The following is a 16,772-nucleotide window of genomic DNA, read 5'->3' on the forward strand; positions in this document are numbered from 1 at the left end:
TTTCTTTTAATTTTCTGTGTTGTGGCAATGTTCATATAGAGTGAAACATGGGGCATTGCCTCTGATTCGACAAGTAACTTACTTTGAAAATGTGACATGCATTGCTCAGTTTTTATCTAAAAAAAATTCAGCCAAACACACAAGATTGGAGATAACCATGCCAAAAACATAAACAAACTAATCTGTGGTTAGGGTGTTTGTTCATACAACTTGAACCAAAATGGATTCAAGATGCTTTATCTTTGTACCCACCTCAACATTTTAAATTTTAATTTTTGCTGTTAAGTATTAGGATGTCAGTGGTATGATGATAGTGTTGTCAGTGATAGGCTGACGGTGTGTTGTCAGGGTTTTGCCGATAATGTCAGCAGTATGCTGATAGTGTTGTCAGTGATAGGCTGACGGTGTGTTGTCAGGATTTTGCCGACAGTATAATGCCCAAGCTGCAGATGCAACCACACATCACAGGTCGTGACCATAATATGCCTCTGGGTATACTATTTGTTGGGTATGTTACCTACCACTTGTAGCACCAGTTGGTTTATATTATAATATCTGTGTAGTAACCTACGAGTACAAGTCATAGCTGTATTGAGTTATTCATCAAATTTGTGTCATAAAATAATAATAAAAAAAAAAAATTACATTACAGGTACCAGTACAACCCTTAGCTGTATTGAGTTTTTTACTAAGTGTGTCATAAAATAATAACATAAAAAATTACAGGTACCAGTACAAACCTTAGCTGTATTGAGTTTTTTTACTAAGTGTGTCATAAAATAATAACATAAAAAATTACAGGTACCAGTACAAACCTTAGCTGTATTGAGTTTTTTACTAAGTGTGTCATAAAATAATAATAACATAAAAAATTACAGGTACCAGTACAAACCTTAGCTGTATTGAGTTTTTTACTAAGTGTGTCATAAAATAATAATAACATAAAAAATTACAGGTACCAGTACAAACCTTAGCTGTATTGAGTTTTTTTACTAAGTGTGTCATAAAATAATAATAACATAAAAAATTACAGGTACCAGTACAAACCTTAGCTGTATTGAGTTTTTTTACTAAGTGTGTCATAAAATAATAACATAAAAAATTACAGGTACCAGTACAAACCTTAGTTGTATCGAGTTTTTTACTAAGTGTGTCATAAAATAATAATAACATAAAAAATTACAGGTACCAGTACAAACCTTAGTTGTATTGAGTTATTAACCAAATGTGTGTCAATAAAAAGTTACAGGTCCCAGTACAAACCTTAGCTGTATTGAGTTTTTTTTACTAAATGTGTCATAAAATAACAACAAAATTAAAAAGTTACTGGTACATTTGGTCAGAAATTTAGAAATTTAGGTTTAACACTATACCCCAAAATGCCAGAGTGCACCTTACTTTTAATATTACCAGTCCTGCTTGTTGTAAATGTATACAATTTTATTTCATCAAGTACCACTGAATCAAGCAGTCATGTGCTTGAAACATTTAAAAGCGTACCTGTAAAATTAAATACAACTTTGTGCAAAACTAGGAGTGTTGTAAAAACATCCCGCTATATCAAAAATGAGCCACGAAAGATTCCACTTTCTTCAGTTAATACTTTCGGGGAAGGGTTGTAGTATATTGAGATTATTATACAAGCTTGTGTGTCGTACTGATTTTACGAAACGAGTGTCAGGTTTTTTTTTATTGCCCAATCAAGAGCGAGGGTAATACATGAATCCCGATACGAGTTTCGTAAAATCAGTACGACTCACACGCAAGTGTAATGATTGCTTTATTATCCATATTATTATTGTTGTTTTCTTTATGAATAACAAGACCCAACTCAAAATGTTTCAGCCACAACTAGAAGGAGACGATAAAATGACGTCATATTTCAAATGCACAGTCTGAGCTAGGACTGGAGAAGCAACAACATGTTATGACGTCGCTTCCCAAAATTACGTCATTACACTTGTTATTACATGTGTGCTTCGTATGATTATTATTAACTCATTTATGTTGAACCATGTGGATAATAATCATGTTTATGGGTCATAATGATAATAACACCATCATAGCACAAAAATACACATAGGCTATTGGGTGTCAGAAAAGGTAAGTATATGGAAATATTATTTACATTAAGAATAAAATTTATATATTTATGTAAAACCAGTGTAAAAGCTGTGAGTAAAAATTATTATATTATCCATACAATATAAATATCAAGTTAAGTATATTTTAAAACTTTGTATAGAAATATGGAAATATTATTTACATTAAGAATAAAATGTATATAATTATGTAAAACCACAGTGTAACGAGCTGTGGGAAAAAGTATAATACGATACAAATATCAAGGTAAGTATATTTTAAAACTTTGTACAGAAATATTTGGTATAGTCCAACCTCTGTGACTCACCGCTGATCATAAAGCAAACCAAATGTAGAAAGTGACACCACTGTAAATACGATATACAACACTAAGTTGGAAACAGGCAGAGTCTGAAAAATAAACAAACAGGAAAGAGGCTGTCAATACAAACATCCAGATGTATACATGTATATTTGGCTTTGACTAATATCTTCATTTCTAGGAAATACCACCCATAGCTTCACCATAATGGTATTAAGTTAAAAGAAGTTTTTCAAATAACAGAATGTTTTATCTGGAAAATTAAAAAAGGCTATTCTACAAAACTATCCAGATAATATGAAGCTGCAAATGGTGTAGGGAAATTCAAATGGAGCCCAGGCCCCGTGCTTATAAACCTTAAAGTCTAAACTTTAATAAATTCCAGACTTTAACGTCATGGCAACGCCATTCAAATAGCATTACGTTAAAGTCTGGACTTTATTAAAGTCTAGACTTTAAGTTTTATAAGCACGGGCCCAGGAATCATAATTATTAAAAGTATTTTTATATGCACAGCTGGATTTTTAAAAATGAATTGAGATATTTTAATTAAACTTTTATTTTTATTAACCAGTTATCCTACCTGTAGTTACCTGTATTTATTTTAGACCTAAAACGAAAAGACAAGAGAAGAGTCACCTGCTGATAGCTGGCTATGATCAAATAGCCGACGGCTATAGATGTAAAATTAATCCACACATACAGCTTAGCCCACCAGGGGAGATTACTGTCATATTTTCTAACTGGATAGGAAATCTGAAAAAAATACCCAAAAACCTGTATATTTTTTAAAACTTGCAAAGAAGAGTAAAATGCATAGTAATATAAAATTATAAAATGGTCTGTATTCTTTTTAATAAAAAGTAAAATCCTGTTTACCATTTGTAAATTTGTTTTACTTCAAAATAAATTGTTGGTTAAGTGAACTAGGAACTTTAAATGGTTTCCATGAAAAGCCAAAATCTGGGGATTATGATAGGTGTTTTTGTTAGCCGAGAGTCATCTTCCAATGGAAAAACTAAACAATCCACAAACACTTGCATTAACAGTGTTCTCGCTGGGTGAAAATTAAAGGAGGTCGGCCGGTCGGCACCATACCTTTCAAAAAAAACAATAAACGTAGAGCAAAAAAAAAAAGGGGGGGGGGGGGGGGGGGGGGGGGGAGTAGTTTGGTTATCATATTGTGTGTTGGTAGACTTTGAGAAAAGACATACTCCTTATTTTGCCTACAAAAAAGTGCAAAGGGATTTATAAAAAAAACCTCTTCTTTAACTGAACCGAAGATGATATCGGTCTGACATTCACGGGCAGTTCCGGGTTGTTTTAATAAAGATTCCAAGATATACGAAAAACAATAAAGATGTTTGTAAAGTGATCTCCTAATGTCAGATACATTTTTGTTATTTACATCTTCATCGAATGAATCGATCGCTGTGATAAAATATCGCCAGCTGATAAAAAGTAGTTTTGTTTTTGTAAAGGCGGTGTATACATTATTTGGCACTCAAGATAAATGATTTTAATGATAAACACTACCACTTCCGTTGTTTTTATAAGCGTTCATATCCCCTCAAAATCAAAAGTTTACAATATTTTATAAAGATCTGCTTAATAAACAGAATAACAGAAAGTAAAAATCATCAGTTTCAACCAATTATATCTGCAACAGAGGACAAAATATCAAACGATAGTTAGTAGAAACCAGACAGAATGACCGTTCCTATCACGTGACAAATTTGGCGCCAAATAAGAGGGGTTTTTTTCAATCGGAGATTGCCGAATCCGTAAAAAATAAAATGTTTTCATTGCTTACATAAAATATAACTTTTATTGTGTCTATCAAACATACAAATGGATACAGATATTGGACAAAATAGAGGCTGTTAAAAATAGTTAAATTACGTTACGGTAACTGTCGTAAATGTTTCGTCAATTGCTTTTTCGTACACAACGCGGCTTGTTTCCTTTGATGTTCAGTGTGCAGACTGATCGTTGTTTTTTGTGTGGAAAAAAAGTGCATTTGGAAATAGCGGAGATAGGTGCTGGAAAATAAAGAGGGGCGCTCAAAAATAAAGGAGGGCGGGGAACGTGAAAGGAGGGCGGAAAAATGGACTCATTGGGTTATTTACAAGTAAAATTGATCTCTGCCTAAGATTTACTACCAATAATATTTTTGATTCAAAATTATTGTGGGGACTAGAGCCCCTTTCCCCACTCTACTGTGTCTGATCTCAAAGTTCAGAAACACAAATTATTGCCTGAGCCAAAGTCTGTTGTGCATTTCTTAATCAGTGTTCTCGCTGCTCCATTTAAGCGGGGCGCCCTGCCCCGCTATTCCATTTTTCCGCCCTCCTTTCACGTTCCCCGCCCTCCTTTATTTTTGAGCGCCCCTCTTTATTTTCCAGCACCTATCTCCGCTATTTCCAAATGCACTTTTTTTCCACACAAAAAACAACGATCAGTCTGCACACTGAACATCAAAGGAAACAAGCCGCGTTGTGTACGAAAAAGCAATTGACGAAACATTTACGACAGTTACCGTAACGTAATTTAACTATTTTTAACAGCCTCTATTTTGTCCAATATCTGGGGATCAATCCTAGAGCGAATAAGCACCAGGCGAGCTCTTTACAATAGGGCCGAGTCCCGTCCCAGGAAATGTCATGAATAAAATAACATAAAGCACGTACTGCAGGAATATCTTCTTTGTTCCCAAGCCTTGGTTTACCAGGAAGCCAGCCTGGTCCTTTAAGAAAGGCAGACATTTTGTTTTTAACCCCATCCAAACTGCTAGTTGTCTTCACAATATGAATTAGCTGGCAAAGCTGAAATGTGAAAAAAGTAACACATAATAAATATCATTTAAAAAAATAATGGTGTTTACATCTATATACAAAGAGGGGAGGGAGAGGGAGAGGGAGAGGGAGAGGGAGAGGGAGAGGGAGAGGGAGAGGGAGAGGGAGAGGGAGAGTGTGTGAAAGAAAAAAAGGCCAAAAAAGAAAGAAAAGGCAAAACAACTCAAATTATATCACAGTGCTGTATACAATTTATCTCACTAGTTTTAAAGCAAATTTTAACATATTTTTCGACTATAAGATGTTTACAACCCTTTGCACTTGTAGCTGACTTACGCGTCAGACACATGATTGTCAGATTAACTATACGTCACACTGTAACCGATTTCCCTTGTGTTGGTTTTCATTGGATATATGGCACTGGTGACCTGGTCATCATCTAGGAGCAGCCAGTCGTATGTCTTGAAATTGTTAACACACTTACATGTGTTAACAAGTATGTATTATCATAAATATCGAATGATGTTCTCACCAACGGGTGTGTAAGAAATTATGTAACACAATGCTATATAAAAATTACAGTTAAAACATACATGTACCTGAACATATATTGGTTCCCATGATGTTAAAGGGTGCACAAGGCCATAGATAACCTGTTCACTTTCACGCTCCTTTTCAAACGTTCCTGAAAAATAGCTGAACATTATTAGAACTTTAGCAATGATTAATAAGAAAGAAAGAAATGATTTATTAAACAGAGATGACAGTGGGTTACGAAAAGAAAATCAGTAACTTTTAATACCGGGGGTACTGAGATTGGTCCTACGGTTAGTGTTGCACAATGGTCTAAAAATGGCGAACCTATTCATAATGTATGCAAAGCATCAGCTGAAACCATACTCTATGTTTTCAATAGAGACATTTTTTAACAAACAGCGGAAAATCCACAAACACCATGCGGATAATTAAAAATGCAGAATTTCAGATAATGTGGAAAACTTTCATCTCCAATTTAATGACACACTTATACATATATAGCATTGGACATATGACTGAGGGTGAGTTTTAACAATTCAATGGGTAGGTGTAAGACCACTACACCAACTTCTCTGGCTTTGAACAGCCCAGATAGTCGAGGTGTGCACCTAGGGCCCCGTTCCATGAAAGAATCGTAGCTAAGGTGAATTATAGTGACTTATGGTGAGGTTTGTGACTGGCACACATAAACTTTACAGCCATTCCACAAAGCAACTTCGTGGTAGTTGTAAGTACCCCTTTAAAATTTTTAATTTTCTTTGTGGAAAAGGGCGAATTAGTTAAATAATAAATTGGTTACTGACTTTTCAGAACATCATGGATGTATTCATTGATATCAGACATTCATGAAGTAACTTTGTTGTTTATTTGCTAAGTGATAATTGCCAACTGCATAAGACATGAGTTATCTCCCCTATTTTCGTGTGAAGGTTGTATGGCCTAGAACGCTTTTCACTGAAGGCCAAGTTTCATAAAAGGTATTGGGTATATATTAGATCCATTTTTACACAAAAAGTTTGTATTCTTCTTAGAAAATGATAAAATCGTCACCTAACTGCCATTTGAAATCTACGTTAGTGGCTTACAACTGCCTCGTACCCACCATAAATTTTCACCGTAATTTGCAATGACAGTAAGCTACTCCACATCATGGAACGGACTAGCGATCCTAGAAAACAATTCAGGTCTCGATGGTAGGTATTTAGAGCAATAGTAGTGCTAAGATCACACATATTGAGAGAGAAAGTTTTAACCCCTCAAAGCATTTTGATAAGCAGCAAGAAATGTTTTATATGCACCATCCCACAGATAGGATAGAACATACCATGGCCTTTGATACACCAGATGTAGAGCACTGGCTGGAACGAGAAATAGTCGCAACAGGCTCACGGATGGAATCAACCCAGAAACGATCTAGCATTGAATGAGCATGTTACCACTGTATCAAAAGAAAAAGTTTATTTGTTTAACAACACCACTAGAGCACATTGATGAATTAATCATCGGCTACTGCATGTCAAACATTTGATAATCATGACACATAGTCATCTGAGGAAACCTACAGGTTTTTTTACTGCAGCAAGAGATCTTTTATATGAATGGATCCACTGAGGTGGTTTGATTTTGCGACGCAAGCAATTCAAGTGTGAAATCCTCCCAACCCCTCAAAAGAAAAGGTCTGTTCAAAACAAAATAAGAGCCTATCCAAATTTACCGAACAGCCTGTCCCATATTATGAGAGTTCCTCCATAGTTCTTGTCGATGCAGTACGGGTTCCTACCGTGATGTACTCTGTGGTGGCTCGGTGTGTTTATCAAGTATTCTAGGGGGCCGAGGGTTCCAATCACCTAAGTGTAGAAATATAACTTGCTTTCATATCACTACATACAAGTACAACTGTCAATGTTTGTTTAATGACAATATGGTACATTCTAAACACTAGCTCTTTGATCTCCAACAAATGTTACATTTTATTTCAATACTGGACCTTTTGAACACTTTTGTACAACGCTATGCAGAATCACAGTCTGCACATTGGGGATTTGGGGTGAGGGTTTGGTTCATACTTACATGAAGCAAATAATAAATGCATTGCAGTAAATTCTTTATTAAATCTAACAAATTACTTAAAAGATGTTTAGGCTGAGAGTATTTAATTATTTAAGACACTTTAATTTTGTTGAGGAGTGCTATTCCACACTAATTTTGTTAAAAAAAAAAAAAATGCTTTGTAAAATATAGGGAAAGACTTTAATATAGGCACTGCCTGTTGGTCAACTCCGAACGTATTACCATTAATAAATATTGCTTTTAAAAACATAAGAAATTTCACCTTAATTATTATGATGAATAGTATTACCGGTATACCATTTCCCCAAATAGGAATTTTAAGAAATGTTTTTTTACAATCCCCTGAGGTGTTTTTTTAAATGTTTGAATATATGAATTGGTTTTCATATCACAACACTGAAAACATGATGAGTAGTTAGCTGTTCTTACCTCAGTGTGAATCCAAAACTGGTAGAGCAAGTTAAACTGGTTGTGGACGAGGAAAATTGAAGGAGGGATGAACAATGCCATTGGAAGATAAAACATCTGAAAATAAATTATCCTGAAAAAGTAAGTAGACTTGCACTAACACCAGACTATTTAAGCTAAAGAGTGAGACAAAATAATTAATCAAATATTACGTGTACATAATTTCGGATTATCAGAGCATACAGTAAAAAAAATACTATACATAGTATATTAAATTCTGAATCATTTCACCAGCATTAATAATTAAACTGTCACACACATTTATAATTTTAGTAATTAACTCTAGATTATATACACACTGGAACAGACAAAGAACTGGGTAAACACTTGTAACTGCACGTGGAGTTTTGACTATACTAAGATACTTTGAGAAAGAAATATATACTAGTCACAAGACGTTAAGGGCATGGACACTGCGTCTGACAGGGGTAGCTCATTCACTGTGCCAGTGGTATGGAAATGCTCTTGCAGTTAATGGATGATGGAATGGCATCTCGCTACTTGTTTCATGGATATGCTATCATTCAAACATGGCAGGGCTTGACCAGTCCAGAATGCTCAGTTTACGTTTTGGTGGAATGGTTATCCGTAACAAATTTATACCCTCCCAACCATAACCAAATATGAAAGGGTTAACATAAAAAAGGCGTTTCACATGCACCATGCAGTTTTCAAGCAATTGCACTGCTTAGTCAAGCTGTGAGTAAAAGGCTCATGTACATGCAATCTGATGTGCTATATTAATGCCTGTAACCTACTTTTCATTACCTATCACTGCACCTGATTTTGTGCTTTGTGAAAAAGTAAGGTAAACTTTGGTACCCGCCCTCAACTTCTTGTGACTAGTATATGTGTAAATTCTATTTCATTTTGCGTTTTCTTTAAAAATGTAACATTAATACATTATGGTAATAGATTTTGTTACTGTGTACATTTACAGGGCTTGAAATGGCCTGTGGCCAGGTAGCCAAATGCGACCAATGTCCCATTTGGGTGACTTAAATATTAAAAAATAATGGTGTTGGTCACCCAAATTTAGGAGATCTTTTTTAGAGCTATATCATATGAGCCACTATTAATATTTGTATTGCATGTCTTTATTCCACATTAAAATCTTGCTCGTGTTTCATGGTTTGCTTACCTTAATTTGCTAACATCCATTATTATTTTTTGGAGAGTTTCAAGCCCTGCATTTATTTTAAGGGAAATCAGTATATTAAAAAATAATTTTATGTCCAGAACAAAATGTAATTTTTTGGCAATATAAAGATTTCCATATTTCCTTTTATAAAATCCTATCAGCCGCACCACTGCTGAAATAGCCCAGGTGCACCAGCCAGAAAGAATATTAAAAACAAAAATGTGTGTCAAATGATAAACGCAACTTGTTGAATTATTTCACAACGTGTGTATCTATTGACTAAGAGTTCAAGGTGAACACCTGTGAAATACCCACCCATGTTAGGTATCTGAGAATGACCGACTGTCGCAGAGCTGTGGTCAGGTTGTATTCCTCTGAACTGTGGTGTGCCTGATGTCCACTCCATGTGATATTAACCTCTGTGAAAACACAAACACTCTCAGTAAATATAATAACTATTCCTTCGGTGAGAAAATGCACATATAAAAAGACTTGCCAAGCATTGAAATCTGAGGGGTTATTTTTTAAGAATATTGTGAAAATCGTAAAAAAAAGATATTTTGGGAAGAAAGGAATGTTTTATTTAATGACAGTCAATCATAACCTCATGCTTCCAACTCAAAATCTTGGATTCGTGGAAACATGCAATATTGTATATTTGTAACCTGCTTAGTAATAGTATGTAGCAGAAGATAATAATAATAATTAATTGTTCTGTTGGTGGAGAAATGCACATAAAAAGACCTCTTTAGGAACAAATAATAATTATATTATTCTATCAAGTGGAAAAATGGTTTGTTAAAAGCAGCAATAAACCTTAAGTGCCACTATAATCAATTAGAACGTTTACAAATAATTGTTGGTTCATAACATACTTCACTCGCATTACATCATCTACACACTGTTGATAAACGGTAAAGCTGGTTAGAAATCAACTATCAGTACCTGTCTACAGTAGCTCATTTCACTGTAGATTCATACACTGTAGTTCATTGAACAAATTTGTGATGTAAGATTCAAGATTAATCTATTTCTTTAAAAAAAAATATATATATATTTTTTAAACATGCATTAAAGCCGCACGCCCTAGTTCCATCCAGCGAAAATAAATTATAATTTGGTTAATCTACAAACCTGTAACACACTTAGATCACGTTTTTATCAAATGGAGTGAAAAAGCAGGTTTTATATCGATAAATACCATGGGAATCCCCATGTCCCAATTGCTTGAAATAATTTTGAAAGTTAGTATTCTGATGTCACCGGTAGATGTCGCTCGAAGCACAACAATGCCTACGTCATGACAAATTTCACAGAGCGCGCACAGACTTGGGGTGCGTTCCTTTGACGTCTCCTGGACATGTTCCAACTGTTCTGTCCTGGTTGTATCCCCTCTCCAGATATCGTAAGACTTAGCAAAATTATTGGTTTTAAGGGTTTGTAACGTTTTGTATTGAGACACTTACTTGTCTGAACTTTATTGTTTCTGAAAATGTTCACGAACTGTGAAGAAAAATCTCACAAATGAACAACAAGCAAACGACAACAAATCAGATGTTGAGTGCGCGAACCATGCACAAGAAAACAAACCGAACCAAAATGATAACGGTCACGTGGTATACCAACGTCTGTGACGTTTACACAGGAAGATTCCCTCTAAAAATTGATTGGACCACGCTTGCTTAACGTTTTTTTCTCGAGTGCGTGCGGCTTTTTAAGAAATACTAAAAATGCATTTCGTGGTTTTACAAACATCAGGATTACCAGGATTACCAAAAAGCACTTCAGGTGAATGGAAGTGTGTATTCTAAATAATAAAATGTAAGTAAAGTGCAATTTTATTTGTGAAAAAATTGGTTTAATAGCGAAAAACAACGCCGTAATGGTTAACAACTAGCCGTAACTAGGGCGTGTCCCTTTAAGATTAATATTCATAGAAAGAAAGAAATGTTTTATTTAATGATGCACTCAACACATTTTATTTACAGACATATGGTTAAGGACCACACAGATTTTGAGAGGAAACCCGATGTCGCCACTACATGGGCTACTCTTCCGATTAGCAGCAAGGGATCTTTTATTTGCGCTTCCCACAGGCAGGATAGCACAAACCATGGCCTTTGTTGAACCAGTTATGGATCACTGGTCGGTGCAAGTGGTTTACACCTACCCATTGAGCCTTGCGGAGCACTCACTCAGGGTTTGGAGTCGGTATCTGGATTAAAAATCCCATGCCTCGACTGGGATCCGAACCCAGTACCTACCAGCCTGTAGACTGATGGCCTGCCACGACACCACCGAGGCCGGTCAATATTCATAGATACCACTATAAACCAAGTTTCAGGACAGTTTTTTTTTAAATGGACCTAAATACTATTTAACTTACATGTAATGTTGCAGCTACATGTATATGTAAACCCAAAGTTGAAATGTTCATGCCATTACTGCCAGAAAAGTTATATACACATATATCATCCCATTTGAGCAAACTTTCCAGGGTAGTTTTTGCTTGGCCTTTACGAAGTCATAAGGTGAGATATAAGTATTACTTTTCCAATGGCAGCGATTTTTGCTTTAAAGTTTCACACAAGTCCTACATGTAGGTCAATGAAACTTGTTTATAGTTGCAAGTCTGGATGCTCATCATAGTGAACTGAAAATGTTTATGGTATGCAACACATTTAATTTCATGGTATTCTTGTAATCATAATATCATAATAGGTTTAAGAGAAAGTTCTCACCGTGTCCACATCTGTGAAGCCAGTAGTAGGTGAAGTCGACACCAACAAATGCTGCTAACCACGTCCACGGTGACTGCCAGGGGAGAGTGATCACATTGAAGTGTTCAAACACCCACATGTAACAAACCAACTCAAACGAACGAAACAGCAATCTAAAATTAAAATAAACCATATATTAAGAATACATCTTACCAAAATAATATGGGGATTACATTGGGATGAGTACTGTGAGAATGATACAGGGGTGTCCTCTATCAAAATACATTTAATTACTGACAAAGATAACCACAGTACATGTACTTTGACAAAGGCTTCTACTAAAATGTGGAAAATACATATCAAAATTAAAAGTTATAATTTAAATCTTGAAACACAGGGACACCTCAATGTAATAGTTTATTTATTTTCACCATTACATCTGTTGACAACAAAGTTGAAAAAACTACATGTAGCTGAACTTAATTTTAGAGATCTGTTTTTGACTGGGGTTTTTTTTAGCGTAAATTACTATATTGATATATTGGTACAGGAATATCAATAACTTAATAGGCTGATATTGCATGTTTCTAGAACATCACATTAGATTTTTCACCAGTTTCTAACCCTTTATAATTTTACTAGGCCACATTGTAAGCGGCCCTTGACAAAAAAGGCTGAAATATTTTTCAGCTGAGGACACGCCTTTATTTATTTTTTTGGTGCGCCAAAAAGGCGAAATTCCGCCCAAAGGTGGTTAACTTTCATCACTGCATTATTTAAATATTATTGGGTACTAGAATATTACAATCCAAACCATCTCAGATCAAGTTTATGTAACTTGTGAATAAATGTTATTCGCCAAAGCTTGCGAGGACTATCACTAATTTGACCTTTAACACACGAACCAATATATATCTAATCAGTCAGTTTTCTTTCTAAACTGTAGGAACAATTACATTTACTAACAATTTTTGACACAATGATTATGACCATCACACTAGAAGAGCTCAAGCAACCAAATTTAGATTATAATCAATCAATGAAACACCACTAAATTAACTAATACAATTAACTAATACAGGGATCGATTTTGGCCCACGGCACTACGGCTATTGCCGTAGGTGCCCTTGTTACTGGACGCGGTGCCCCGATAAATTGGACTGTGTCCACAGCCATAAGTAGCCGTGGTTGCCTTCCTTGTATGCCCTAGTGCCCTTCTCATGCCTGGTACCAACTAAATTGAACTTTGCAGCATTTGTCACTTACCGTGTATTCGTCCATAAGAACAGAAATCCAAAGAAATTATTGCCGACTCTCAGACACACAATTTCGATGGGCGCAGCCATATTGTTATTGTTTACAAGCCACAGATCCGAGAACCACGTGGTCGCCGAGAAGTAACTGCGTCTATAAAGACTGTTCTGCGCAGGGAACCTCATCTCTCACTCGCATCAGTGAAAACTTTACAGAAAGTGGCCTTGGTGCCCTACCCTTGAAAGAAATTTTGCCCTTGGTGCCCTGCCCACTGGCCTTGGTGCCCCAAACATTTCCTCAAACCCAAAGCCATAATGGCTTGCCATGAAATGTTTTTAATTCTACCCCTGCTAATATAAATGACAATTTGTGTCTCTGGGTGGTATACAAAACCCTGCCTCACACCTTTTCCATGTAATCAATTCCAGATGAGTCCTCAACAAATAGAACAGTTTTCCCATATTTTTTTAAATGTAACAATGAAACAATTATTGAAAATGTTTTACCCATGCAGCAATGACAAGACTCCAGCACTGAGAGAACTAAAGGCATCATTCAAACGTGGAAAGGACTTTCCTTGTAGATGTCGAGCAACAGTTTCTAGGATTATCAGGCTAATAAAGTATGGAAAGGCCTGAAAATAATAAACAAAACAGGGTCTATTAGATATATATACCCCAAATTTTTAATGCAATAATCTGAAGGCTATTAACTTTTTGTAATCACCCTGCTAACATTTGTGTATCAATTTTAACTTTTATCCCTAATAAATATATAATACTGATCTTAATATTTACTAATAAAAAGTAGGGATGGGACGATTCGGGTTTTTTATTTTCAAATTAATTTTCGATAATTGGTCCACAATTCAATTTATTCATGATACTTTCCACAAGTAGTACAAGTATGCCAGCTATTATACATACATTTTAATAAGCTATTTTAAGAGCAAGATACTTTTTTAATGGTCATTTGTAAAATAATTGTAAATATCAAATTATCCCAAGTAGTAAACACTAATTGTAATAGTGTTTTCCCTAGCTTGTTTTAGCATGGCACAGCACCATGCCTCGATACTTGACAATAGTCTAGCACCATCTTGCCTTAACCTGTGCCATGCTGCACTGAGATTAAAAAAGCCTTTTTCAAGAATTAATTCTAAAATTGCCTTGATGAAACACTAAAAAAATGTATTATTAATTAATAAAAATATCTCTGTTATATATTTTGCCATTCATTTATTAAAGCAAAACCATTAATTACATTTATGTTTATTTCAATTTTTTGTTGTGGTCTTTAATGCAAAAAAAGTGCCCTAAAAATGGTGAAAATGCCTCCAAAGTGTTTTGTCTACCATGCCTTGCCAAATTTTTAGGTTAAAGACTAGGTAAATTTGTGTGTTTGGTGCAGGATTTGAGTGAGACCTAGGTTCACTGTCGCCCTATTTACGGAAACTTTCGCCTACGTCTCAGTTACTTTGCCGATGTTAGCGCTAAGTTATCATATCTGTCGCCCATCAATGCATGCATGTCAGGTAGATGGAAAGAAAAGAAATATTTTATTTAACAACACACTCAACACATTTTATTTACGGTTATATGGCGTAAGACATATGGTTAAGGACCACACAGATATTGAGAGAGGAAACCCGCTGTCGCCACTTTATGAGCTACTCTTTTCGATTTGCAGCAAGGGATCTTTTATACATGTATACCACGGCCTTTGTTACACCAGTTGTGGAGCACTGGATGGAAGTCAGGTGGATCAAGTGCTGGGATACTTTATTGGTCATTCAACTCATTGGGATTACCAGCAAGCTATGAAAACGTTTATACATATACCATTTTGTTGGTACATTCTGGTAGATACATTTTTATCAAAACAGTAAGCTACGTTTTAGTTTGCGTACGTTTTGACCGGTAAACGGACAAAACCCCACCCGGAAAAAACCCCACTGGATAAAACCCCACTGGAAAAAAACCCACTCGGACATAACCCCACACAGAAAAAAAACCACTCGGACATAACCCCACTCATATATCTCAATATATAACAAAATCGTATATACAGTATTTATTTTTTATTGAAACAAGTGTAATCTAGCCTACTTCCACTTTACAAGTAAATGCAGCTCTGCTGGAACACTCCCATCGAATATTCTTCCTGGCATACCTCTTAGTATACAAGTAGCCTTCGTGAATTAGCTTGAGACCACCCTTGTTGTTCTTGATAACTTCCATAGTTGTATTTACAGTTCTCAGGAAATGAATACTGACGTAGTATCCTTCAACCTTATAAGGGGTCCATCTGATGTAGAATTTATGACATACCCAATCAAACAATGGGAAGCCCTAAATCCATGATTTCCTTGATCTCTTAGAAGAAAACCTGGCCTCCTTAATCTCTTGATCACAAAGTTCAGATAATCCTTTGTCATGGAGATCAATGCAATCAGTGCAACACTTGACTGATCAAAATACAAATGTAAACTTTATTCTTTATCATAATCTATTTTGTGAATTTTATTTATAATTTTATTCTTCCAAAACAGAAATTTCAACTTTATTTCATATTTTTCAGTTTTATGTGTAAAATGGTCACAGTGGGGTTTTGTCCATTTTTCTCATTTATTGATGGGGTTATGTCCGAGTGGGGTTTTTTCCAGTGGGGTTATGTCTGGGTGGGTTTTATTCCAGTGGGGTTTTATCCTGGATTCGTTTTGACCACCTCCCTTAAAACAAGATTTTGTTCTTTTCCACCGACAACAAAAAACACATTATAATTTTATATTTAGTCCCCGTTACACTCACAAAGTTTTATTTTTCCCTAATGCATTCATTTCTTCCCAAGTTTATTAAGGGTCTGTCATTTAAGCTGTAGTATAGGCCTACCAAGCGTCCGAGTCATGAGACATAAATCCTCGTGAAAATACTCGAGTCACTGGATAACAACTAATTTAGTAAACAAGGCATGTCCACGTTTGCATTGCGCTACTCCTCTTAGCGATACATTACCTCATTAACGTATGCTGGCACGTCTTCAATTTTCTCAAAAGAAGTTTCATTAGGTGTGCTAAGATAAAGTAGTCTTCTAAACCTTTCTGAAAAAGTTTTAGCTCTGAGTAACATCTTTTCTTCACCTCTTTTTATTTTTATTTTTCTGTCAAGCTTCAAATACACGTTCTATATTCCGTGGAATTACGAAACGTTTGCTAAACTGGTTATGGTGCCTAACGTTAAATGAATGTGCCATGGCGAGAGCCAGTCAACTAATTTGCGGGCGCCTTCTCGAAAACCTATTTTTTGAACGTATCTTTCTTCTTTGAATTTTCCTCCCGAATAGACCAGAACACCAACATTCAATTTCTACGCGAGCGCGCGTTT

The 16,772-nt window shown here is 35.5% G+C and overlaps 1 protein-coding gene across 1 annotated transcript in view; it reads right to left on the reverse strand.

Moving 5' to 3' along the window:
* LOC121369220 (alkylglycerol monooxygenase-like) overlaps positions 1 to 16,533 on the reverse strand; it is a 57,636-nt gene extending 41,103 nt beyond the window's left edge. Inside the window, exons 1-10 of the mRNA XM_041494162.1 lie at positions 16,404 to 16,533; positions 13,896 to 14,023; positions 12,157 to 12,308; positions 9,731 to 9,834; positions 8,236 to 8,331; positions 7,451 to 7,583; positions 5,799 to 5,884; positions 5,095 to 5,229; positions 3,044 to 3,160; positions 2,411 to 2,493 (exon numbers count right to left, since the gene is read on the reverse strand). Coding sequence (XP_041350096.1) covers positions 2,411 to 2,493; positions 3,044 to 3,160; positions 5,095 to 5,229; positions 5,799 to 5,884; positions 7,451 to 7,583; positions 8,236 to 8,331; positions 9,731 to 9,834; positions 12,157 to 12,308; positions 13,896 to 14,023; positions 16,404 to 16,517 — 1,148 coding nt within the window. The 5' untranslated portion in view covers positions 16,518 to 16,533. The remainder of the gene's footprint in view (positions 1 to 2,410; positions 2,494 to 3,043; positions 3,161 to 5,094; positions 5,230 to 5,798; positions 5,885 to 7,450; positions 7,584 to 8,235; positions 8,332 to 9,730; positions 9,835 to 12,156; positions 12,309 to 13,895; positions 14,024 to 16,403) is intronic.
* Positions 16,534 to 16,772: the final 239 nt, after the last annotated feature.

This window comes from Gigantopelta aegis, chromosome 3 (genome assembly GCF_016097555.1).
Source record: "Gigantopelta aegis isolate Gae_Host chromosome 3, Gae_host_genome, whole genome shotgun sequence".
Lineage (NCBI taxonomy): Eukaryota > Metazoa > Mollusca > Gastropoda > Neomphalida > Peltospiridae > Gigantopelta > Gigantopelta aegis.